The sequence below is a fragment of the Pararge aegeria genome, chromosome 18 (genome assembly GCF_905163445.1).
Source record: "Pararge aegeria chromosome 18, ilParAegt1.1, whole genome shotgun sequence".
NCBI classification, from domain to species: Eukaryota; Metazoa; Arthropoda; class Insecta; order Lepidoptera; family Nymphalidae; genus Pararge; species Pararge aegeria.
This window is the reverse complement of record NC_053197.1, coordinates 6,317,023-6,344,709: the sequence shown is the minus strand read 5'-3', so window position 1 is coordinate 6,344,709 and position 27,687 is coordinate 6,317,023. Positions and strand designations below refer to the sequence as shown.

At 35.1% G+C, this 27,687-nt stretch overlaps 2 protein-coding genes across 5 annotated transcripts; one reads left to right on the top strand and one right to left on the bottom strand.

Moving 5' to 3' along the window:
- Positions 1 to 22,272, bottom strand: LOC120631368 (hormone-sensitive lipase). Of its 4 annotated transcripts, none has more exons than XM_039900897.1 (16): positions 22,021 to 22,272; positions 21,657 to 21,944; positions 19,032 to 19,189; positions 15,935 to 16,121; positions 14,627 to 14,840; positions 12,949 to 13,139; positions 11,205 to 11,454; positions 10,322 to 10,531; positions 9,689 to 9,811; positions 8,439 to 8,588; positions 7,878 to 8,013; positions 5,055 to 5,147; positions 3,735 to 3,827; positions 2,381 to 2,525; positions 1,455 to 1,580; positions 1 to 1,028 (listed from the first exon to the last, which is right to left on the bottom strand). In XM_039900897.1, the coding sequence occupies exons 2-16, from the start codon at positions 21,942 to 21,944 to the stop codon at positions 924 to 926; spliced, it is 2,469 nt and encodes an 822-aa protein (XP_039756831.1). In that variant the 5' UTR covers positions 22,021 to 22,272; the 3' UTR covers positions 1 to 923. The 4 variants fall into 4 exon arrangements, with proteins under 4 accessions (XP_039756831.1, XP_039756833.1, XP_039756834.1 ...); XM_039900900.1 differs by having other exon boundaries at positions 924 to 1,028; positions 7,983 to 8,013; XM_039900898.1 differs by having other exon boundaries at positions 924 to 1,028; positions 22,120 to 22,272.
- Positions 22,273 to 22,550: 278 nt separating this feature from the next.
- On the top strand, positions 22,551 to 27,385 carry LOC120631702 (telomerase Cajal body protein 1 homolog). Its single transcript, XM_039901379.1, has 5 exons — positions 22,551 to 23,107; positions 23,677 to 23,865; positions 25,130 to 25,293; positions 25,915 to 26,204; positions 27,035 to 27,385. The coding sequence occupies exons 1-5, from the start codon at positions 22,665 to 22,667 to the stop codon at positions 27,290 to 27,292; spliced, it is 1,344 nt and encodes a 447-aa protein (XP_039757313.1). The 5' UTR covers positions 22,551 to 22,664; the 3' UTR covers positions 27,293 to 27,385.
- Positions 27,386 to 27,687: the final 302 nt, after the last annotated feature.

The following is a 27,687-nucleotide window of genomic DNA, read 5'->3' as shown; positions in this document are numbered from 1 at the left end:
ACGTTTTTATTTTTTATGATAGCAACTATAGGGCTGAGAGCTTTCTGGTATTTTTAATTAACCCTGTTAATGCACTAATTAAACACAGGTGTTGCTAACTTAATTGTTATCTGAAGAATGTTGCCAATATTTCTGGTCGTGTATTCGAGGATATTGCATGGTAATATTATAAACTAATTTAGCCCACGACTTCGTCCGCATATTTTTTGATTTTTATAAAAATGCTGTGCTGTATATAAAAATAATTCTTTGCCCGTCCGTATTCAGGATGGATGTAACACTTTGCTTATATCTGTTGCACAGTGACCACTTTCACGAGTAACAGTTGCTATAATTTAATTGAAATCCCTTTAATTTCTATATTCAGGATACGAGTTAGGTATATGTCGAATTTCAACAAGTTCGTTTCTGTGATTGGTTATGTGGATGCTGAAATGTCAGTTTGTTTGTTAAGCTCACAGATTGCACTGATCTCAACGTAATATAGGAGCATCATAAAATTGCGGATTCTGTAGTAAAGCAAATTCAAGCTTTTTTGGGAAACATACCAGAATTTAAACGCAGACGAGTCGTGGGGAACCGAAAGTGTCAGATAATGGGTAACTTTTGTCAACTTCAGGTTGGGATAAAAGCCTAAAACCAAGATCGGTTTCAGACCTCATAAGGCTTTCAGTATCCGATTATAGAATGTAGGACTTTGCAATCATAATATAGCAATATATTAACAATTTATGGATCAGGCCAGCGAGAGTAGATTGAACTATTATTTTTGGTATAACCGAGAATGTAGCGTCTATTTTGAACAAAATCTTGGACCGATTAATGACGGTCGTTTACGCTAGGCCTAATATATAATCTGTGAAATTAGGCACATGCTTCACAAATAAGCACTAAGACCTAGTAATACCGCAGAGGCCGCACATTCATAAGTGATTATTTTCGGGGGTAGTCGCATGATTTTCTAAGTCGAGCAATTGTTTTATACGTTCTATACACAGTTTTGAGCCTTCGTTCGCTTCTTTGGCCATCTGCAAATAAACAATGAGTATTCTAAACACTAGTTATTAAAAAAAAAAATGGAGACATGCCAGTTATAACTCTATGCAATGCGGATTAAGGGTTATTTTTACCACCATGTTTTTTGTTTGATTTGCCAACATATGATATGGCAACATTAAGATAAAGTTCTTCTGATGTGAATGGTTTTCTAATACAGTGATGTAAATATCCCAAAACATTTTAGAAGGATTAAGGATGTTCAATTATCTACTACAAATGAAATGAAGTCGTTTCAAGGACACAGATATTTTGTTAATTTTAAAATGCGTTGAAGGGACGCTTAAGTTTAGTTTCTCCATATTAACTATAGTAATAATACTATTTGATAACATTAAATCATGACATTATTAACAAAAGTTTGAAGATACCATAGACACTTCGGTCATAGAACTTACCAGAGAGAAATTTAAGAATCCATGCGGTAAACCTTCTAGAACATCGATGCCTACTTCGTTGCCAAGAACTTTTAGTTTCTTCGCGAACATCACGCAGTCATCAAGGCAAGGGTCCAAGTGTACAGTCTGAAACGATTAACAGTTAATGTAAGATTATTTTTACTAAACTTGAAGTAAATATTAGTATAAATTAATTATTAAATTTTTTTATACAACGTGTAACCGAATAACTAAATAATGTTGTAGGATGCATACGTATATTTCATTAGGAATTACCCTGTAAGAATATTAAATCAATATAAGCATATTTATCTTTCCATACAAACTTTTTCAAAACATTCTCAGTGTTTACTTGACAACCCTATTGAAGATAAAAGACCGACACGTGCATAGTACCTACACTACGCGACGCGTGCCTAATAAAGTAGCAGAAGTCACTTGATCATTTGGATGTGGCGTTAGGGCTGTATCTGATTTATTTCAGTAAAAACAATGGCAAAGGTTTACTGATAACCTATTAGCAACATGCCTCTTCATCTCTCTCTCTGACTCTGAATATATTCAATAGAGGCGAAGTTTCAACTTCAGCTCTAGTGAATATATTCAGAGGCACTAATGAGGCTTAGACAGATAAGGAAGGGTAGGGGGTAGGGGTACGAAAGGTATAAAAGGCGACACATTTGGCTAATTTTTCATTAACAATTATTCATTGTAAAGTCAACATCTCCTGAGGATGCCCCGGTTTCGGAGCAAAACGTGCGTAGAGGGTACATTGCCGAGGATCTGTTTGGTATGGAGTTTACGGATTGAAGAAATTATAAATTACACCATACAGATTCTCCTCCTGTTTGTGGAGCATAGCAAAGTAAGCTTTATTTTCATAATAAGTTAAATAGTATATCGATGTGCATTAAATTAAAACTTACCAATATTCTAACTGGAGGGAATTTCCTGAGCAATTCTTCGTCGGCCCAATACGGCGACAGCAGCGGGTCTTTGGGCACGGAGAATATGAACTCGTCGGACGGACTGCGCGCTATCAACGAGTCTAGGTTAGTTCGCACCGCTAACCTGGGGACAATGTTGTTTGTTACAGTAAAATTGGTATGACATTTCGATCCTTCGATCAGTAAAATTTTGGTTTCGTTTTAAAATATTGAATGCAATTCTAGTCATATATCACCATTATCGGCCCACTACCGGTCACGAGACTTCTCTAAATGAGAAAAGTTTAGGCCGTACTCCACCGCGGTAGCCAAGTGAGTAGACTTAGCACTCCTTCGAAAACATGTAGGTTTACTCACGATGTCTTCCTTCAACGTGATATTTAAACTGCTTGACACAAAAGTGAAAACGCACACGAAAGGGAAGCTAATAATAGTCGTTGTAGCCAGTAAACGCAAGATGGTCACAGAATCATAATTCGGGACAATATAGTCCCGTGGCGTCGCAACTCACAAACGCCCGCAGACGCGCCATTTTTATATTGTTGCCGCTTTTGTTTCAGCTTAAATATAATTTCTGTTCTATCCCATTTCATAAGGGCCATACAAAACTGTTGTTTTAAAATACTGTTTTAAACATAGGTAGACTTCGTGAAGTTTGATAGTGTGATAGCAAAGAGGTTCTTGAAGCCAAGTTACAAAAAATAATTCGTAATCAAGCACCTGGGAGTTGAAGATATATCTATTTTCTAGTAGGTCGTTAGTAGAAGCTTCCGTGGAGGCTAAAAAGGTTGTTTTCACACCACTCGCACAATGCCTCATTACATACATAGCTTAGTATTGAACCGTCAATAGGCATAGCGGGTAAGTAATGTTGTTTCTAGGGGCTTTTATGATTTAAATTAGGAACATCGGCGTTAATAGATAACATCTGTTCATTCTAATATTGCTACCTCGCTCTAAAGTATGATGGCGTCCCTGTCACTAAACAGATCCTGTGAAGCGCGAGCTATAGAATATAGTATAGTATAGATAGATAGATAGAAAACTGGATTTTTTGCTTCGAGACGTGTGAAAAGTAGAGTATTCAACTCAGGGTTAAAGCCGCCTTGGTTTTGGGCGCCCCTAAAACCCTCGCTACACTCAGGATTCTAGATGCATCACCCACGGGATACGCGGGCATACGCTCGGGAGTTACACTACTAAGGACACGGCGCTCGTTACTTAGGACATAGCACATATCCCCTCGTTGAACAATCTACTATTTTCTAAGAACCAAGTTATTAAATTAAAAAAAATATCCAAAAAAAAACATAAAAAAAATGTAATTACTTACTCTTCCTGCGTGGGTCTTATATTATTTGAACCCGTTATATACGCTAGGCGAGAAGACATCGCACCCATTAAACCAGTGGCCGCTTCACTTATACTAGAGACAGAAAATATACGCACACGTCAACACAATACACGCACACACACAAATAATCATAAACAAAGGACTGCAAGTATATATACATAAATACTGTGTAAGTACAAAACGCACAATATGAAGGCATTCAATAATATATTTTCGGAATCCATACAATAAAAACATCCTTTACTATTATTATATTATCTTAAAACTGCACACATATTGTTTACCTATTCATAATATAGAATAAAACGTATAGACTTATAGTAAGTACTTGGGCACGAGGAATGGCAACTCACTGTGATACAGTTTTAACTAGTACAGGAGTTGGCGTAACTGGAACCTGGTCTTACAAACATTTTGTACATTCCTATATATTTTCAATTACTAACCTCATTTATTATGTAAGCAGGTATTATTTTTGGTTTAAAGGTCGCTGGTACTTATAAAACTGTGAAATCTGATGAAGGCACCAGCAACCAAATCTTATGTTTTAAGAAGTATTGTTTCTTTATAAATCATAAACGAAATGTTTTTTTTTTATATACTTAATCTAGAACTCTGCGTACAAACTATTTTTGGCCTAAATAAAGTTTATTATTATTATTTATTATCCTCAGCGCCAATCAGTGTACTATACAAAGTGTAAATGCAAATCGATATAATACTTCACAGGCTTTATAGGTACATATTACTTATCTGTGAAACAGAAAAACCTAATTGTTTTTGAGTAAACCACTGCAATAGTTTTTATTGAAAGAAATCAGATACAGCCCTTACATCACATGCAAAATTAAAAACATGTGACTACATGTTTTTAATTTTGCATGTGATGTAAGGGCAGGTACAAACATGCGCTACGCGACGCGTACCTAATAAAGTTACAGGAAACTTTATTAGGTACGCGTCGCGTAGCGCATGTACTATGCGCGTGTCGGTCTTTTGTTGTCGAAAGGGTTGTCATTAATAAACATATGTTTTTAATTCGTTTGTATGGAAAATAAATATGCTTCTTTTGATTTAATATTTTTACAGAGTGATTCCTAATGAAATATACTTATGCATACTTCAATATTATTTCGTAGTTCTGGCCCACCGCGCTGATCCAATGCGGGTTGGTGAGCCTTAATGATTTTTATTACATGGTGGCATTTCTGTTAGACACAAATATCTAAACTAAATTGTCGGGTTTAAAATTCATGTCTATATACATATGCTACAAAATATTGCACACAAATATCTTACCGATTTTTAATCCTTTTCTTGTCTTTTAGTTCTGAGTCTTGTATTAAAGGCGGTTCGCCGATCAATGTGCTAGAATTCTCCGACACTGGCTCCCTGGTTATATATGCAAAAGTTGAAAAGACTTTATACTCTATGCATTAAACATTAAGTATTATCATTTGCTAATTTCACAGACTTTAGAAACGTCACTTGCAACAAATAACGACGTATTTTGGCAGTTATATCAAGTATAATTAAGATCTCTCTCAAAAACAAAAGCCTAAGGTTAATTAACGGGTTTACTTTAGTGTGGTTTTACATGCGTTGTCTAGTATCGCCTTTATTATACTGTGTTATGTTAAAAAAAAGAAAACCAAAAAAAATATTTAAAATTTGCCATCTTGGATTTACAGAGACACTGAATAAATTAAATTGCATTGAGAGCATAACTAAAGGTGTGTACCCAATATCAATTTGTCAACAGTAAGGGGAGGTTTCAAGTACTTCATTTACCCTAAACAGCAACAAGCTTTCTTTATGTTTAATAAAACCTTTTTATGGTTTGAGTTATTTTTTAGTTATGAGTAGGTATTTTTTTTGATATTTCATAATGACTGATCAATTTGAAATACCACAATAATATATATTTAGATATCACAATAGTATATAACATAGTAACAATACGGGGAAACCGTACTGTCATAAGATGGCGCTGTTTTAATACCATATAAATCGTAGTAAACTTTCACGCGATCGAAAAATGAAACGTAGGTAGAAAATCTCACACTTGGCACTCTGAGCTGCCTTTCTTCAACCATAGTTATTGAACTAGTTAAAACGAAGATTTTTAAATGAAACGTAAAACTACATAAGCAAAATCTAAGCAATACACACAATACAATTTTCGAAGTCTTACACGAACAGAAAAATAAAAAATCAGCAAGAGGTAATAACAGTAAAGATTGTTTGAACCAGATTACTACACACGCAAAAAAGTACCAACTTAACTCTTATCAGTTAAACCTGGTAAGAATTAGTAAGTAGAAGTTAGTTAAGTAGGTACACAAGTACAACAAACTACTCGGTACGTACAAATCTTTATAATGTCATTTTCTTAGTTTATGTAAGTGATAAAGACAATATAATATGATATGCGAACTGACACTTCCGGTAGTAAAACAGGACCTTAGAGATGTGTGATAAGGACTTAGCACCAATGTGTATTTTATTTACAAGTCTAGGATATTGTTATAAATAGCACTATCTAAACAGTTATCCTAACACCAGATTTGCTCGTTCGCAATCGAAGACTCGTTTTCGAGTATTAAACTCATCACCATAAAAAAAAATGGACCTAATGCCACTCAATTTAGAGTCGCAACGTTCTATCAAAAGCCCGAGCTACAGTATTGTAGGCGAATTACAGCTTTAACTGAATGCATATAAGATCCATACTTGAAAATGCAATCGAGGGATAGCGAGCGAGCAAATGTGATGCTAAGGCTACTGAGAAAATATACAAGTACGCGCGATCTAAGTAGGCCGTTCTGAAATAAGCCGCGAGAGACGCTTCAGGCTGGCCAAGTAAGAAAGTGCAATCTGTCAGCCAAGCCAACAATTTAATGCTAAATCTATTCATAAATTAAGCTTAGCTCATAATAGGCCTCCATAAATGTACAGCGTTGAGCGTTAGAAACTGCGACTATTAAACTATACAACAACCTCTTTTATTGCCATTAACAAACGAACTAACTAGTTTAGGAATGTTATTAGTTATGCATATACGATAAACGGTAAACGATATAATATATTAAAAAATCAAGCTTCACTTGCTACACTCCGCGAAAAAGCAGAATATGTATGGTGTAATTTATAATTTAACCGGAGCATCCTCAGGAGATGTCGACTTTACAATGAATAATTGTTAACTTAACAGTTTTTTTAATAATATAAAAATAATTTATTTGTTTGTTAGCTTAGTGTTGTTGACCCTGCTTTCTGAGTCCATGGCCGTCGGTTCGATTCCCATTACTGGAAAATGTTTGTGTGATGAGCATGAATGTTTTTCAATGTCTAGATGTATGTATATACTATATATATATATATTTACACTACTACTACTATTACTTAGTAATACTATATTATCTATAAAATATTCATCAGTTATTTTAGTATCCATAACACAAGCTACGCTTATTTTGGGGCTAGATGGCAATGTGTGTATTGTCGTAGTATATTTAATTTTAATAAATAAATATTATTTCATAAATTATTTAATTATTCATTGTAAAGCCAACATCTGAGGATGATCTGAGGATGCTCTGGTGTCGGAGCGACGTGCGTAGAGGGTACATTGAGAGATCTGTTTTGTGTGAAGTATGAGGATTGAGTAAACTATAAATTACACCATACAGTTTTCTCCTACTTTTCGCGGAGCTTAATTTAAGCTCAATTTTCATAATATATCATGGAATTCCACAAAGTAACGCCTGCTTCTATTCAAATATATATTATATAACTAGTATTTCTTCTAATAGAACATTTAACCGGCATTCCACATAATGATAATTTAAGAAATTATTAATAAAATTTTAGAGTATTTTCTTTGGAGAATAAAATCTTAAAACCTTCCCGTTAAAAGCTTTAAATGGTAAGAAACGCCACTGAGCGTTATACCATACTCTTGACTTCTGTATAATCCGCGCCTAATCTCACTTATCAAATCAATATCGAACGAGAAGTTGTTAGTAAAAACCAAGTTGATTCGTTTGTTAATGGTCGAGTTAAGAAAACACAGATCAACAGGAATTGCTGCACAATCCACGATCATGACACATTGGGTACCTGTAGGAGGGATCTTGTTTGTTTGGCTTTACGATTGGGAACCGGCGTCCCTCGGAATCCGTATCGCTGTCGAAAACGTACCGCTCAAGGAAATCTGATACGTACTGTTGGGACTTGTCCTCCGCTGGTGTTATACCTGTTAGCAAAATGAAAACATTTTAAATGCATACAAAGATATTTTTTACGGCGCAACGGTGAGCGATGTGAATTTAAGTATAAAATCCCGGGTTCGATCCTCGCCAGGGGCAATTTGGGAATTTATAATTTCTAAATTTTTAATGGTCTGGTCGGCTTTGGCCGTGGCTCGTTACAACCCTACATACAAAGACGTGCCGCTAAGCGATTTATTGTTCCGGTCCGATGTCGCGTAGAAACCGATTAGGGGTATTACTATACTCTCTAACAGGTTAGCCCGCTTACATCTTGGACTGCATCATCATTGCAGTCTTCGGGCTAACTTGTAGTGGAATAAAAAAAACTGTAATGTCTCTCAGGGTATAAATAAACGAATGTAATCAGACAAAAAATGGTATGATTAAGGGAGAAACAAGTTTAACTTACCCGTAGCAGTGTGTTCGCTTTGCAGCGACGCCGCACTTATTGTAGTATCGGAGGACTTTCTCCTTTCGCTACCCGATTTGTGCGCCTGTAATTCCGCTAGATCCGACGGTGACACCTCTTCGAACGATGACGGACCTTCGCTTATGCCTTCTAAAAAGTTTTTTTCAGTTAATACGGCAATACCAAAAGATGAGCCAAAAATCTCTACTAATATTATAAATGTGAATGTAAGTTTGTTTGTTACGCTTTCACGCGATAACTACTGAACCGATCTTCATGAAACTTTTAATACAAATTCTTGAAGGTATTAGAAATAATATAGTATACTCACCAATGAAAAAAAAAAATTACGTGAGATAAAAACATTTTTGTGAAAAAATCTAGGTGTAGACTATGTAGCAGCACGCTGCCTCCCAAAATTACGCGGGCGAAGCCGCAGGGCCCATCTAGTTATTAATAATTTATACGAATATTCAAAAATATGATGTGGTGATAGTGATAGCCCAATGGGTAGGACATCAATTTCGGGGGCCCGAGTTCAAATACCAGCACGCACATCTTACTTTTCTAAGTTATGTACATTTTAAGCAATTAAAATATCACTTTGTTTAACGGTGAAGGAAAACATCGTGAGGAAACCTGCATGGCTGAGAGTTCTACACAATGTTCTCAAAGGTGTGTGGAGTCCGACAATACGCACTGGACCAGCGCGGTACGGCCTAATATGATGATGATGATGATAAATAAATAAATATACTACGACAATACACACACCGCCATCTAGTCCCAAAGTAAGCGTAGCTTGTGTTATGGGTACTAAGATTACTGATGAATATTTTTATGAATAATATACATAAAAACTTATAATATACATATAAACACCCAGCCACTGAAAAACATTCATGTTTCACAAACATTTTCCAGTTGTGGGAATCGAACCCACGGCCTTGGACTTAGAAAGCAGGGTCGCTGCCCACTGCGCCAATCGGCCGTACAATGATGATTCTCAAATAAACCCACAGGATAATTCTCATTATATTAGAAGGCGTAAACTACGCATAATTGTTTAAGTTGTTCTGAAACAAACAAACGCAAAAATATAAAATATAAAGATTCAACGCAAGATTCCTGATTAAAAATGATATCTGAAAGTAAAGTTTTAAGAACTGTACTGTAGGTGAATGTCTAGAGAATTACTGGGAAATCACGCATAAACAGAAATGTTCTTCTAATCGGTGTATTTTACTGACCTTGTGATGGGCTAACTTTCAGAAAACCGTTTCCTTCAATGGGACTGGTTGCATTTGATAACGTAAGTTCTTTACTCGGGCATTTGTCTTCTTTGCCACCCTTCACGTTTGGACTCGCATACGCTGCAAAGATATTTTAAATTCATTAAACAAAGGAGTTATTATTGTTCCCAGAATTTTATCTCAATAATAATAAAATGTAATAATAAAATATATAAATAAATATACTACGCAAATACACACATCGCCATCAAGTCCCAAAGTAAGAGTAGCTTGTGTTATAGCTACTAAGATGGCTGATGAATATTTGAATGAATAAAATACTTATAATATACTACATATAAACAGTCAGACACTGAAAAACATTAACGTTCATCGCACAAACATTTTCTAGTTGTGGGAATCGAACCCACGGCTTTGGACTCAGAAACAAGGGTCGCTGCTTACGGCGCGAATCGGTCGTCTAATACTGCATCACAACGTTTAAAGCAAAACTACAAACTCAGTTAAACGAAAAAAAAGTGCATTCATTATTCTGGGGATCGAAAAAAAATTTGTTTACCGATGTAGCAAAATAACTTCAAAACTTACTGCAACAGAAATATCACTAGAGATTAAATGATATATCCTCACCTTTAAGGCACCTCATCATGAATCCGAAAGGCAGTATGGGGTCCATTAAACAAAGTAGCCTCGCAGGGCTCGGTATAAAACTGACGAGTAACGGGGCGTAAGCCATGAACAACCCGTCGGGAGGTCGTAATCCAGCACCCAAAATTTTAAGGGTGCACCCCGCTATTAAATTCGCTCCTGCCGAATCACCAGCGAAAACTATTCTCTTACCTGGAAATAACCAAAGAAGGTGTAATTGCAGGTACATTAGTTGCATAGTTGCATGCCCTGTGAAGTTTCTTTTCTTGTTTTAAAAATATCTTTATTAGTTAAATAATTGTATTACAGTCCATATCCCAGTGACTAGTCTAGGTTGAACAAATAAATAATATATTACTGACAGTTTAGCAGGTTACAACACCTTTTTAAAACTTCCCAGCATATAAACTTAACATTTTAACAACTTATTGAGCCACATAACAGATGATAATAACTTGTTTTACGTAGAACTTAGTACAGACGTACGTTTATTAATAAAATTAAATGCATTTAATTGTTAAAGATATTAATCCTATATTTAGGAATATTTTTATTATTTAAACGAGGGTAGAACTCGGAACAGCCTGTGAAGTGTTGCTCTGTTTATACGTGACGGTTTTCCACTTACACCAGGTGGAACATCTGCTTGGTCCGTCAAAAACAATACTAATAGAAAAGTCGAAGAAGCTAGATGTCACCGTTGGAACTAAACGTGATCAAGCAAGCTAAGCTCAGACGTATGAAGTATTATTTTTGTATTCATTTACACGATATATTATCGATATTTTACAATAGGATCAACTATTGGTTAGAGATGAATGGGATGTTAAATATTAAGATTATTTTTTATCAATCGTTAACTTACCAGTAGTACCAATTTCCTTAAAGTGGTTAATCATCCAACAATACGCGTAAAAAACCTCTTCTAAAGCCCTTGGAAACGGTGCTTGCGGTGCCAGACTATAATCAACTGATAAGATGGGCATACCAAGTTTAGCCGCCCAATCCCTAAGGTATGTTTCATGAGATTTTGAGCTTTGGGCGACAAAACCACCACCGTGACAATGGAATAGAATGCCATCTGATGCTGGTAGTGATGTGGATCCCTCACCTGACTAAGAAATAAGCTCTTAAATTAATTACATATTTGATAGCAGTGGGCAGCGACCCTGCTTTCTGAATATTGGATAGAAGCAAGCGTTACTTTGCGGAAATCTATAATATATTACGAAAATTAAACTTAATTTGCTTATAGTCCGCGAAAAGCAGGAGAATCTGTTTGTTGTGGAGTATAAGGATTGAAGAAATTATAAATTACACCATACAGATTCTCCTGCTTTTGCGGAGTATAACAAATTAAACTTAATTTTCATAAGGATATCGATTCCAAATCTGTCGCAAAGTCGACATCTCCCGAGGATGCACCGGTTTCGGAGCAAAACGTGCGTACAGGGTACATTGCCGAATATCTGTTTGGTGTGGTGTATATGGATTGAAGAAATTATAAGTTACACCATACAGATTCTCCTGCTTTTCGTGGACTGTAGCAAATTAAACTTAATTTTCTTAATATACCTGCTTTCTGAGTTAAAGGCTGTGGGTTCGATTCCCACAGCTGGAAAATGTTTGTGTGATGAACACTAATGTTTTTCAGTGTCTGTGTGTATTGTAAGTATTTATATATTTTATTCATAAAAATATTTATTAGCAATCTAAGTACCTTTAACACAAGATATGCTTTCTGTGGGGTTAAATGGCGATGTGTGTATAGTCGTAGTATATATATATATATTTTTTATTTATATTGATTGTAGCGAAAAGTTTCATAAGGATTTGTAAAATGCTAAACTAAATCGAGACATCGAAAAGAAGTGTCATCTTTTTGAGATACTCTTAGATTACGACATAGCATTTGTGTCTTATCCTAATTGAAGTTCGGTTATGACTACTCAGTAACATGAAAGGAAGATGGAATTAATGGCCTTTTTTGAAAGCTCAAATTTGTCCACATTTCTACAGCAACCGCTTTTGGCCTAACGATTGTAAAATAGAAAACGGGATTACAGATTTTGCAACTCTTAACACGTTAAAGTGTTTCGATACTATATAAGAATATATAATTTGGAGGATATATTCTACTCCTTTAGTATATAAGATAGTAGATCTTTAATATATCGAAGGTTCAGATAAAAGTCTTTATTGGGATGAAGCGATTTATTTACTTGTCAAATTATAACTGTTGCTAAGGCAAGGGAAAATTATCACTTTAAAATTGCTGGCACATAAAAAAAATCGTCAGAACTAGTAAAACATTTATGAGAGTACCATCACTTTTTTATATTTTAAAACATTGTAACGGTCCACACATAACCAAACTAGATGGCGCCACCAAAACCCTGCATCGCGCTAACGAAGTGTTCACAAAAATTTACCATTTATACAACTTCCAACGATGAAATATAAAGTATGTTTCATAAGATTACGAAAACAGTTTGTATAGGTGATTTTTGGAGTGAACCATTTAGTAATTTTTGGGTATTTTCTAGCAAAGTATAAAACGACTGGTGGTGATGTCTGGAGTGAATCGTTTTGCCTTACATTGTACTCACCATGCCAACTCGTTTATTGACGCTGATCAGTCTAACGTTAAGCCCCTGAAGTCCTATATGCACAGTGGGCGGCAGGGCTGTGAATTCCTTGCCCTCCATAGTATTGACCACGAGCGGCTCGGGTAATATTGTTATTATTTTATTCACGGCCACTGTTGACGACATTAGGCTTGGCACTCTCTTCATTATTTCTGCAAACATAACCTATAAGATGATTTGATGTTGGTGTAGGTGAAATGAAAAATCTTTTTTGATTTCTATCCATAATAATATTATGAAGGCGAAAGTGTGTTTGTTTGTCCTTCCTTAACGCCCTATCTTAGCAATCAATCGTAAGCAAGAATACTATATTGCAAACCAAGAAAAACATACAACAACACAACAATCGACTTGATTTTTGGCATTTAGTTCGAGAGGACCAAGACACGAGTAACGAAGGCTTATTTTGATCCTGGAAAAACATAAATATTTCATTCCCAAGTCTTCAAATATTTCATTCCCAAGGGATATTCGTATGTTTACATCAACGCTTATTAAATAATTAATTAAATAAAATGTGTTAGTAATAATAATTAATTTGGAAGTGAGGGGGAATCCATTCAATACGATTTTAGGACTCCCATCCACGTGAGGTTTGCTCCACCCTCCCCCAGTCTCACTTAAGTTTTTTCATAATGCGTATTTTTTGTGTAAAAAAGTTAATATTTGCTAGATTGCGTTGGTTTGTTAAATTAAAAATATATACTTTTGAAAACATTATTCGATGTATTATGTCAACCCTAACGTAATTAATAGATACAATTTTTATTCCATAATCCGTTTTATTCTACGGCAGTGCAATAATACGGTTTTATAAAATTTGTCTATGACGTGCCTTATTCATAAACAGCGAAATATTTTATGTAATCACGTCTGACCTTAATGAAAAAGAATTTCTCTTACAAGCAACCGTAGGTACCTACCTCAGTTATGCGAATTTTGTAGGAACACTTGTTTAAACTAATAACTATTTATACGTTACCTCTCAAGATTCGAAACCGACGGTGCACGATTCCGACTTGCAGTTCGTTATTTTTTGTTAATATTATAAATTTAAAGTCTTTAGTTGCACACAATTTTTTCTTACGCGTATTTTTATGTCTTGAAAAGATCGTTTATAAAGAATAAAATAATTAAAAAAGCGTATAGAGAGAGTATCTCTTTTTTTTGTTTTTATTTATTTCAACACTAAAAATTAATGAAATCCATTGTTTACATAATAAGAAAAGTTAGATCCAATAGAGTTTAGTTAGTTTTGTCGACTTTCCTGGCGCTATGGAACTTATAAAGTTTTGAGAGGTTTAAGTCACTGAGCCATGACCAGTTAGCACCAAGAATTCAGTGTTCCAGAACAATGCAACGTAGAAGCCCATTCTTGGTATGAGTTTCTTGGAACGAAAGAGGTTAACCCGCTACCATTTTAAATTACCACCATTAATAACTACCACCAGGTGATATTGCAAAAAGGTAATAGTTATAATGGAACAAAAATAAAGCATGGCGCCATTGTTGCGTACACGCTTCTCATTTTCTCACATTTCGTTAATTATATCATGAATGATATAATTAACGAAATATGTATTTATTGCTTTATTTATAAAACTAGCGGAGCGAACAAAAAAGGTATGGTATAACTCACCACTTTCAGCCAGAAACCAAAACGCCTTGCAGAATTCTATGCTAGCGGACTGCGAAATATTAACAATTCTGCGCGCCCGCATTTCCGGGTCTATCAGGTACTGCCCTCCGGTCCAAACTGAACTGATTAAATTTCCATGACTGTAGTAGGCCTCTGAGAAGCCGGCCATGCATATTGATATACCTTTGAGTATACCCCTCATTGAAGGTAGAAACTGTAAAAAATTGAAATGAAAGTGAATAAAAAAGGTGAAGGTCGAGGGTACTGCCAGACCAATGAAAAAAAAGTATCACTAATACTCGATTCAGAAAAGTTATATTATTATTTTCAAATAAGGCATTCTTATTTGGTACGAGGTGATATCCCAATGGGTAGGACTTCGACTTCACTTTTGGGGGGCTGAGTTCGGATCTCAGCACGCACCTCTAACTTTTCTAAGCTATGCGTGCTTTTTAAGCAATTCAACTTCATCAGTTACTCGTGAGGTGGTATTTACCAAAATACATATTATGTGATTCTATGTTTGGGTTTATTATAGGAAACAACTTTTAGTTTAAATTATTATAATTAGCATTTAAATCTTGGCTTAAAATAAGGTCAGATATTTCAAGAAAACAGAATCTCGCTATCAATCTTATCAGACTTTTGAATCAACATATATTTTTTTACTAAATAAGCATGTAAATATCTTTCGTAATTCGAAATAATTATGTCAAGGCCTCAAGTGTTTTCAATGCTAATCAATGTGATAAGTAACGATTATTAGCATAATTGGGTACCTTAAGGCCTTATTAGAGTCAGCGATAATGATCTTGGAATACACAAATTGTCAAAAGATTGCTTTAATCAATTCAGTTTTACTAGTTAAAAATGTAGCTTTGACTTCTACGTAAGTGTACGCTACAATCGACCATAATAATGGGAAGATCTTTCTTCGAGCCGGTGATGTGCTTGGAAATTCATCATCATCCCACCGTCATTACCAGCTCAGAAAGAGAAGGGTTTAGGCCACAAGCTACCTGACCATGTGCGGATATGTAGACTTCACACGCCGTTGAGTACATTGTGGAGGTTTCCTGGAACTCTTAACATGCAAGTTTCCTCACGGCGTTTTCCTTCCCCGTTAAAACAAGTGATTTTTAAATTGCTTAATTGTTTTTATTGAGAGAAAGCCTGCCATTGCGAGATGGGTGATATCCGTACATAAGGACCATAATTAAGACAAAGGATTTCCGGGTCTCTGGCAGTACCCCCCCCTGATTTATGTACGTATGTATGTATGGTGTACTAAATCCAAAGGTATCTTACCTGAAAACCAAGACATCTTCCATAAAAACAATACTGATTGATGTTGTCCGCTTGCGAGAACAGTTCCTCTGGTGAATGACCCTCGGATGGGAACAGTTCTCCCGGCGGGGCCCAAGATAGTAGCGTCTGTAGGTGGTGAAGACACGTGCCTAGTGACGCTAGCAGTTGACCGCATGACTCTACTTCCCTGAAAGAATACATTAGTTAAGTAAAATCATCATTCTCAATGTTTTATTGTGCCACTACTGAAACAAGACAACAACAAGATTCAGGGATTTTATTCTTTACGTTATTCCATTATGAGTCATGATCCTTTGTAAGTAAAGTGATAACCTGGCCGTTTGGTGACGGCAGACAATTTGTTCTTATTCCACTACAAGTTAGCCCTTCTCACCTGGTGGTAATGATGCAGTCTATGATGGTAGCGGGCTAACCTGTTAGTGAGTATGGTAGTCATACCCCTAATCGGTTTCTACGTGACATCGCACCGGAACACTAAATCGCTTAGATCACCTATTTTTCGTTGGGGTGGTAACTAGCCACGGCCAAAGCCTCCTACCAGACCCGATCAGAGAAAGACTGCAGATACAGTTGTCACCACCCCTCCTCTTTCCGGGGGTGTCGTACGAGGCGACTAATATAATAAAGGAAAAGCAGCAGCGTCCTCACTGCCACTACTACCAACTACCGCGATCACAAACCAGTCTAACCAGCGAGGTGATTATGTGCAAACCCTCAAGTTAAATAATATCCTTATGCGGAGGTCAAAACAAACATTAATTATTCTAAAAAAATATTGTGAAGCTCGAGTTTAAGGCCACAGTGCCTCGCTACGCCAAAACCGATTCCGATCCAATTCACCAAATAAGATTTTTCAAATGAAAAGAATTTCGCATTTACTAGCTACTCAGACAAATAGCAAGTAGGCCACGCGTAAGCATTTGTTCCGATATCAAACACACTTTATTCTTCCACAATTAGTACCGATTGTTTGTCGCTACACAGTTTTTGAATTGATTTCTGGCGTCGCTCCAATATTGTCTCATTATTGGAATCTTACGAGAGGAATTGAGATCGTTGGCGATTTAAAAGTTGACTTAACGTCAGAAAAGCTAAAACCAGATGTGTGACTACATAAAAATGTGAAAACGTTCGCTTATATTTAACGAAATCTTATCGAGTTCCCAGCATATATTTAAATGCTTGATCTCCAGAAAACTTTAAAGACCTTGAATTAAAGCAAAACAAATAAAAACACAATCACACACACGGTCGCAATCTCAGCAACTTTAAAAAATAAAGTGAAAACTCCCATGCCCTAGTAATAATGCCATCGCAATATAGAAGTCATTCTTGAGTATTGAAATACTGTAACATCAGACTAAAATTGAACTTATCTACATTTTTTTAGAACACAAATCACACAAACACAGTCTGTTTTTGCAGCGGGCCTTTGTAAAATAAAAAATCCGTAGTACAGGACTTGTGAATCTAAGTAGAGAATCGTAGGTTCATTTTACTGTGACGTTATTGTGTTCCGATACCAGAAATCGACAAAGCTTATAACTGCGCGAAAATAGTCTAGCACTTATACATTTTACATTCAATATAAAAAAGTTAGTCTCCATTTTGTGTTTAGCTTCGATGCTTTAAACAACTCTATTAGAATTAAATAAGGTTAAAATTCGCTTATTCGTGGGAAATATGCTTCATCATAATTACACTGTTGGTCACTCGGTCTTCGCAGAAGACAGAATCCCATAGAGGTTCCTAGTAAATGAATCACAGATTACAATGAACAGGTGGTACCTTTGTGTTATATGTAAGATTCTGAGCTTCCGGTTCTTATCTTACTAATTAAACATTCATTTTGTAAGGGTCTTCGAGTCAAAGATAATGAACCGGAGAAAAAATCTAATTAACATACTTACTTAATTAGATGACATGTGATATCTTAAGGTTAAATATGAATAAGTAGATAAATGGTAGATGCTTAAAAAAATATTCAGTTTAGGTTTCACAATCAACCTCTATAGGGCTAAAATGGTCACCACGAGATAATTGTCTAAAATTTTTCTCGGTTTATCAAATTAGAAAGGCTTAGGAATTGGACGAGACAAGGGTAGACATACTCGGAGTTATTTTGTAGCGCGCATGTTAGTCGTACTAGAGCTATATTATTAACGAATTAAATTATAACTCTTGGTGTTGGTGCATGATATTATTCTTAAAGTTTTCAGAGAATTTCAAACTAGTTGCAAAGACGTAAATTTTAGTGCATCTTGCTAGGTAATTATGCGCGACCTTGAGAAAATTTCATACATAGGTATATTTTCTCACGTATATTTCAAACATAACTAAGCGTATATACGCAAACGATTGATAAATTATTTGTGTGGACGAACGAACTTATTTTTATTAGGCTCTGATAGATTGTCTTCGATTGTCTTCCTTTATGAAATTACTAGTCCATAGAAGGAATTTTATTAGTGAAACATTTCTAGCCTCCTATAAGAACCACAAAATAAATAATCTATATATATATATATATAAAAGAGAAGTGTGTGGGTATGTTCCGTATAGGCTCCGAAACGGCTGGACCGATTTCAATGAAACTTTCAGGGAATCTCCGGATTGACCTGGCGAGTAATCCTGTAAATTTTGGTGACGATCGGAGCACTCCTATTTTTGAACTGTCAAACTGTCAAATACAGCTTTTATTTGATATGATGATATTCTATTGTTGATGATACTTGGGTGTAGATAATGATCTTCACCCGCTCGAGAAGAGAATAGAAGAGAATGAATACGGAGAGAAATAAATGATTTAATATATTATGAGACTTAAATTAAAAATATAATGATGTAAGTTTGTTTAAATAAAATAAAGCAAAATCTAGCCCGGCGAAGCGGGCTGGGTACGCTAGTACAATATAAATAATAGTATATCTACTTATATGGTGGAACTAATATATTATCCCGTGCTAAAAGATAGCGCACCTAAAACATCGAAAGACCTCAAGGGCCGTAAAGGTGGCGTGTTTTTGAAAAGAACTGTTTCCAAAAGCGGACAAATACATGCTCAACGCATACTCACTTAACGAAATATCCTTTCCGAAAGAGCAGTGCGTCTCGTCCCGTGCACACTTGCCGGCTCAGTTTGAGTCCGTGCAGCACGCAGGAATCCACAACCGAAACGAAGCTGCGGTATCCGTTGCCAGGGGATTTTGCATCGAAGTCGTATAGAGGTGCTACCTGCAAACATACAGCCATTGTTTAACCAGCTACCTAACTAGACATCTCCATACAAAATTTCCGAGGAGTCTATTAAAGGTGAGACAGTAGATCCACCATACTACTGCGAGTTTGAGCAATGCTGTGCTCCAGTATGAAGGGCGTGGTTGCCGGTGTAATTATAAAAACATGAAGCTTAACAACTACGCCTCAGTTCGTATGACACGTTACAGGACGTATTCCTTGCAAGTTGCATGTCCTGTGAAGTGTTGCTGTTTATACGCATTTCCACCCAAAATCAGAGGGAGCTACCTGCAATGCTGCTCAATTAATACTATAAAAAGAACTCTAGATAAAGAAACTCGTTCGTTTCACTAATTTCGATTATTATGCTCTATCGCTCGCTATGTCAATTCCATTATTTATGTAATAAAATGGGATGAACAAATATATATAAACAAAAAGTTAACGCGTAGGGAGTCGTGAGATGACAATTAAAGTATTACTTATGAGCAATGATTTAATATGTTTGTATGAGGTATTAGCTATATATGTAGATACACTTATTAACAAACTTTATCAAACATAATAATTGCTTCGATAATAAGGTAAGTTATATAAGAGTTAATACAATTATGATCCCAAACTATTAAGATTTGTTACATTAGTTTCGGCCGCAACTAACTACGGAATACGAAAAAAAGGAAAAGTCCGAAGATTTTTTTATTCCACTACAAGTTAGACTTCGTCTGCAGGCTCACCGGTTTAAGATGGTAACTGGCTAACCTAACAAGGGTTATCGCAGTTTTATTAAATCTATACACCCTAATCAGTAACTACGCGACATCGTACCGGAACGCTTAATCGCCTGGCGGCACTTCTTTGCCGGTAGGGTGGTTACTAGCAAAGGCCTCCCACCAGACCAGACCATGAACAGTAAAGTGTTAGTTTTCAAGAAAATTATGTATTGTTATATCTTGTTTAAGTAAGATTAGCTTATCTTTAAACGAACTACTTCAATTTATCATATTATGAGCAATCAATACTATACTATAACCAAATAAAAACTCCATAACCATATTTTATTATTACAAGAAAGTTAATTAAGGAGGTACCGAAAGAGGTATAGATATATTTTTTTGTTTTATTTTAATGTTAATAATAAGTGGTATTTCATATTGCAACTTGGTACAGAACCCTTCGTGTGGAAATCAAAGTCAAACCTAGCCAGTATAATACTATTCGACCTACTGTTAAATTGTTTATAGTAGTGTTATTTTAACTTTATTTACTTTAACAAATTTTCCCTGAACTAGAATTAAAATATTTTCTGATTGTAAAAAATAACAAAAAATAGTTGAGTGGCACTCGATGTTCCAGGCATGGTAAACCTTTTTCATATTCAATGGAGTGCAATTTTTTTTAAAGAACTGTTCAATATATAATGTTGATCTTAACTCAACACATGATCTGTACGGCATGCCTACTGTGATGCGCCTACAAAAATAGCTTAGTTATAATTTTTTTTTATTAAATTACAATTTTTTGGATTTACATAATTAAATCCGTGACTGAGACTGTTTTAGTTTTTTATACAAAACTTTTTGTCTTTACAGGCCTTTAATTCCATGCATTGCAAAAATCTTTAGTTTTCAGCCACATCTTGATATAGACTATATTTTCTTGGATGGAGTTTTTTAGAATTAGAGACTGTATTAGGTTTCATGCCAAAGGTTTGCCATCCCAGCTCTTTACATTTAATTATGCTGTAATTTCCAAATGTCCAATGATTAATTAGCATTATCAATGCAATAAATATTCATTATTGATTTGTAAGCTGATCTTAAATACACATTAGAAACACATGTTGATTGTAGGACATTAAGTTTACATAGAATGTAATTAATTGCACATGTGGCAAAATTATCAGTAGTGGAGTTGTAAACAAAGAAACATGTGTATTATGAGCACATTTTGAGATTCAAGGCATATTTTACAACTAATAATGCACAGGAATATGACCAAGTCCACAAGCCTAAAAACTAAATGAAATCTATTGGAAAATTGTTTTGACTAACTAGGGCATACATACTTTTTTGTTGTAAAAACAGTTATTAAGTTACATGGTTTTTTTCCCTGTTGTGAAACCATTGTCTTTTTTCTGAAGAATAGCCACAAAGTTCTTAGTAGTTTTACAATGCAGTATGATTACATTCCATTCGGTGTTCCAATGATTAGTAGCTTGTAATTCAAATTAAAGGCCAACAGGTTTATACTAATATTATTCATTGTATTCATATGACATGCTACTTTTAACAACTAAATACTTTATGAACTATTTGTTTTATACTTCACAGGCTTACAATGTGGATTACATTTTTAGTTAAGACAACCTTATAATTAAATTTAAAAAAACATCACTAGTGAGAACTGGTGTATCTTATTCTTATGTTATTAGTCATAAAAATCTATAATTCTATGCACATACCTTTCGTACATGGTCAACCAGCGGCCACACTGTATCAATGTGGTCTATTAACGTCATGAACCCCTGGTACAAACGTTGGCCATTCTCACTGTCATCTGGTTGGAAGAAAGTTGCATTATTCTGGCAAGAATCCTTTAGGGCTTCGTACATAGCATACGTCGGCGGAGCGCCTTCCACCGATTCTATTGGGCAACACAAGGCTGCTTTCGAAGGTGGATCAGGGAACTCCATTCTTTTAATTGTACCAGTAAATATACGGAAACTACGACTAATCAATCTAAACCCCATCTGCAAAGTTATTAAGTATTTAAATAACCTATAGCCCGTTACACACAAAACATAAATTAGGATTCAATGTATTTACAAAATATTCCGTGAGCCAATATCATCGTTTTAATTCTTATATTAACGGGATACAATTTTACGTCTGTAAAACTTTTAGGTTATTTCAACAGTACTTTACGTTTATAAGACTTGATGTTGTTATTCATTGCTATTTAAAGCATATCACACTTTTCCTTCGGTAATTTAACTATTACAGTTCACGACTTTACAAAGCGAATGATAAACATAGATTGATTAAATGTCACTCGGTCACTGACAATAAACTGACACATTCACCAGCTGATGCAACATAGACACACTGAAATTATGGAGAAATTTATGTTTTTCATAACCATAAATACGCCATTAGTGTTAAATCAGAAATGGTTATCAAAATGATTCACTAAACTTGGCGCTCTTTAAAGTAAAAGTTACTATGAATGCTAATTCAAAATCAGTATATGGATTAACAAAAAGCATCGAAACAAGCAACATAAAAATTATACTTGTATGCTGTGATAACTGACAGAACCCAACTTCTATAATTAATCAATATCTGTGTTCAGTTCACACCGTTCATATTACCATAGTTCATACTTCACAGTCTTGAGACCCGCGAACTGATATTCTAAGGGAAATTAAAACGAATAATGTATTAGTATAGACGTATTTTGTAAATAAAAAATGGATGAAGAGTCCATGCAAACAAATGACGCACCAGAAACGGAGCAATGTATAATTGAACAAGAAAATTGTCAAATAAACGATGTGCCGGTTGAAAGTGAAGTTAGTGGTGGGACTTTGTATGAGTATCCAAGTCTGTTTACGAGTAAAACCTTGCTAGAGCTTTGCAATTCGTCTTGGTCTCGGTCTGCAAATGCAAAGCAAGAAGTGCAACCATACTTACGCGGTTGTAAATGGTCACCAGACGGTACATGCTGTTTAACAGTAGTCAACAATGACGGGGTTCATCTCACAGAGGTTCCTAGGGATCTGTATACCGGGACTGTTTCTCCCAATCGAACAATTGATGTGTTAGATTCAACAATCCATGTGAAAGAGGGGGGTCTTGTGTATGATTTCTGTTGGTATCCTGCAATGAACAGCTGCATACCAGAATCTTGTTGGTAAGATATTTAATTTAAAAATGATTGCATGCTATAATCATCTATATTATCATTTTGATCCTGTTACCTGCCCACTACAGTGCACAGGACTTTAGTTAGAATGAGAAGGGTTTAGACTGACCACCATGCTGGTCTTGTGCAGATTAGTGTAATTAACATGCCTTTGAGGACATTAAGTAGAACACCAGGCATGCAGGTTTCCTATGTTTTCCTCTAAAGCCAAATAAAGTGAAATTTAAATTCTTAAAACAGATGTACACAAAGTTAGGGGTGCATGCTGTGGGCTGAACTTGATCCTTGGAAAGTGTTTTGTGATGAACATGAATGTTTTTCAGTGGATGGTTGTCATTGTAATGTAAGTTTCAATATGTCAACATCAGTTATCTTAGTACCTAAAACACAAGCTGTGCTATTGTGCTGCGTTATTATGGTACTAGAAGGCAATGTGTTTATTGTCATAATATATTCATTAATTAATTCATTTATTATCATCATCAGTTAACATCAGGTGTGATTGCAGTCAAAGTAACATGTAGCTGAATAAAAAAAAAGTAATATTCTACTTTCAGTTGGCTCACCACAAGACAGAATGCACCAGTACAGATGTGGGATGCATTTGATGGCTCTTTGCGATGTTCCTACAGAGGCTTCAATGCGGTGGATGAAATGGAGCCAGCTTTATCTGTTACATTCAATGCAGACGGCACAAGAATTATAGCTGGTTATAAAAAGGTGTTGCGAACCTTTGATGTTAATAGGTATAGTTTTTATTATAAGCATGTGTTAGTTGTATGCATGGTGAGTTCATTTTTGGAAACACACTAACCATGTTGTATTGGTCTGATACATGTGGTGTTTTTGTATTCATATGGTATGTCTGATATGGTCCTTTTGTTATTATGACATGCCATAACCTCTGAATACCTGAATAACTGAATAAGCGAGCATCCCATCAAACTCGCCTCACTGTGATTTATCCAGTGTGGTGTGTTTTAGAGCAACTCGACAGTAGTTCAGTTACTCATAATTGCTAAAACTTTTAATTCACAATATTTTTTTGATCAATCTTATATACTGAGTTTTCATACACTAGTTGTAGCTACACCATACTTTCAAGTTGAGCTTTTAAAAGAAGAGATGACATTGAGTTACATTTTGGCATACTCATTTGTCAGGCCCATATTTTTTAATATGTATTACTAACAGTATATTACAGATTACTAAAACAATAAGCTAAACTATTAATAAAAGCTGAAGGGTTTTTGTGTCTTTGTTTATTTGAATGCTTTTCTCTCAGGAACTATTTAATTAAAATTGTTTTTATTTTGTTGGATTGTCTATTAATCGATGAAGGCTATAGGCTAAATACCATCAAGCTACAATCAATAAAAAGATCGGAACATCAATGAAAAATGTCATCAAAAAAAAAACGAGAGAAATGATGCATGCCACTTGAGAGTTTCTGTATGTAGTATGACCAAAACAAACTCTTCAGAATTATAATATTACTAGCTGTTGCCCGCGACTTTGTCTGCATTTGATTTTGTTTTTTGATGTGGCATTCAATTTAGTAGTAGTTTTAAAAAAAATTTAAGTATTCAGTATAGCTAAGCCTTAAATGAGGGGTTTGCTGCTGTCCGCTGAGGAGTTCTGTCCTCTATCTCCAACCACATTCAGATCTACACAAAGTTTGGAAAAAATTAAACACATATTATAACCTCTATAGTACAAAAATAATTATTTATATTGGTTATAATTTGTCGGAGTTATGGTGTAAAATCGTCAAACACTTTCATCCCCTCTCCCAAAGGAACCGAGCTTAATGTCGGGATAAAAAGTATCCTATATTACTTCTACACACAAAAATATGTGTACAAAGTTTCATGAGGATCGGTTAAGTAGTTTTTGTGTGAAAGCGTAACAAACAAACTTACATTGACATTTATAATATTAGTACGGATTATTAAAAAGACATTCAGCATGAAATAACATATCTGACTAAACTCTGCTTTACTTATGCAGGCCTGGAAGAGATTTTGCTGAGCACAAGATAAACTCCCCTGCGTCATGTTTTGCAAATGATAATAATCTGCTGGCAGTAGGCTCATGGAATACCACTGTGACTCTCTATAATATGAGTGAAATGGGAACGTACAAAAGTATTGGAAAAATGCATGGCCATTCAGGTATACAATTTTCATTAATATTATACTTTGATTAGAATTTCAATAGAAGAATCCTAATATAAAAGATGGTGCTTTGCATTCATTCAAATTTGACATCCATTTACGTCCAGTGCTTTTTTAACTCTCCTGGTTCTCCATTCTGCTTAAAACTTTACTAAACTGACTCGGGAGTCTTCGTTTTATACACGGCTATATTGTTAAGATACAATGGTTCTAAATTTTCTTCTCAGATTCTGTAATTCCGTTATTTTCTAGAAAATCTTTCCAATCCTCTTGTCTCTCTATAGCATTCTCTGATAATGAATGAATGAATAATCACTTGTTATCTTTTGGAGAAGCCTTTAAGGCTTAGGGCTTGCCCTTAGTATTCAAGGCTTAAATAGCACTACCGGCGAAGTTGTCTTACCTGTGAGAATAAGCCTGGGTATGGATTCAAAGCCTAGAAGCCCTTTTCCTATCAGAGTTTGATAAGGATCCGCTACAGTTTTTTAAAGAATAGCAAACAGTATTATTCCCATAAAAAAAAAACTACCCCCTTCTAGAGTAAACTTATTGGAACGATAATTAGAAACAATAATCAAATTGCAACTATCTAATATATGTATTATAATTTGTATTCAGGTGGTGTCACACATTTAAAATTCACACCAGATGGCCTTAAATTAGTATCCGGAAGTAGAAAAGACCATAGGCTACTTGTATGGGATATTCGGTACTACAGGAGGCCATTGAACATTCTCACTAGAGTAGTGAAAACAAACCAAAGAATTTATTTCGACGTATCGCCATGCGGTAAATACTTGATTACCGGTGGCACTGACGGCGTTATCAAAGTATGGGATCTCAATTTGGTTAACTGGAAAGAAAGTCTAGATATTGAAGATGTTGATAAGGATAACTCTTCTTATAGGGTGAGTTCGCCATTTTTGTACCTAACCCTTAATATCCAGTTACGTCCATCAAATAAACGAGAGCAACCAACTTATTAGATAATACTGTTTTAAGCGATGGAAGTAAGGATTTTTATACATATTGATTTTTTTAAAATAAAAATCCATTTTAAATCGTTTCTCCCAGTTTGATTTCTAAGTAACTGGAAACGAATTATTTCTGTTTAAATATAAAGCACGGCTAGCATAGACAGGAGACAAAAGTTATAACCCCCGATTATTTCCCTTGACGAGGGATATAAATTTACGTGTCCCTAAGATTTAGGTAAGTTACCTGCCAGAGCATGGCAACATGGAATAGGAGAAGTTTCTGCTTTAGGATTACTTAAACGATATAAAAGTTTGGGTGTGAATTCCTGTAACTGCGTTAATTATTAATATGATATTAATAAACTGTAAGATGGTGATAACAAAAAAAATACCCGGCTAAGTTTGTTGTGCGCTCTTAGACCATGGCGCATTAGTTACCCTCGTTGTTTTATGTTTAAGATGGAGAACGTAGATATCACCATCTCAGTGTCTGGGTGTTTATACGTATATTCTAAGTATTTATGTATATTATTCATAAAACTATTCATCAGTCATCTTAGTACCCATAACACAAGCTACGCTTACTTATTGTCGTAGTATATTTATTTATTAAAAAAAAAATATATTGTTTCTACTTCTGCACCCATGCTCGGAGAGTTGATAAAGCTGTAGGAGACGTTTAAATTTTATCCTTTCCCCGAAAAAAAAAACATGAGCTGGGTACAATCATATTGATAATTAATTAATATTTTTATTTTCAGTTTCCGCTGCATAGAGATTGCTGTAACAGTATATCAATTCATCCAATAAGGCCGATTTTAGCAACCGGTTCGGGACAATATCATTTCTACAATCCCATCTTAACACTCGAAGATGGGATGAAGAAAGAAAACGGAGATAGTGATCTTACCCTAAATGACAATGAAGATGACGCGGTAGATGGTGATATTAAATACTCAAGTAATTCAGAAAATAGTTTAGTGTTTTGGTGGATTGGTGATATACCTGATATGACCTAATCATATTTTTGATAAGTGTATTTAAGTTTATTTGTTTAGCGTGGTAAGATATGATGTAAAAATGTAAATAAACAATTTCTTAATATAAAATTGCGCACATACAGTTCTGTGTTTAGTATTTACCCTAAGTTTAGCTATGCTTCAAGGCAAGGTCAGAGAACGAAGAGGGAATTCCTCAATATCAACATAACTTCAGCTGGGGATTTCCATACTCCACGAATAAATATACAGCCTCCTCAACAGAACCTCCTCTTCAGCATAGAACAATAATAATAAATATACTACAATACACACATCGCCATCTAGCCCCAAAGTAAGCGTAGCTTGGGTCATGGGTACTAAGATAGCTGAATATTTTTATGAATTTAATACACATAAATACTTATAATATACAG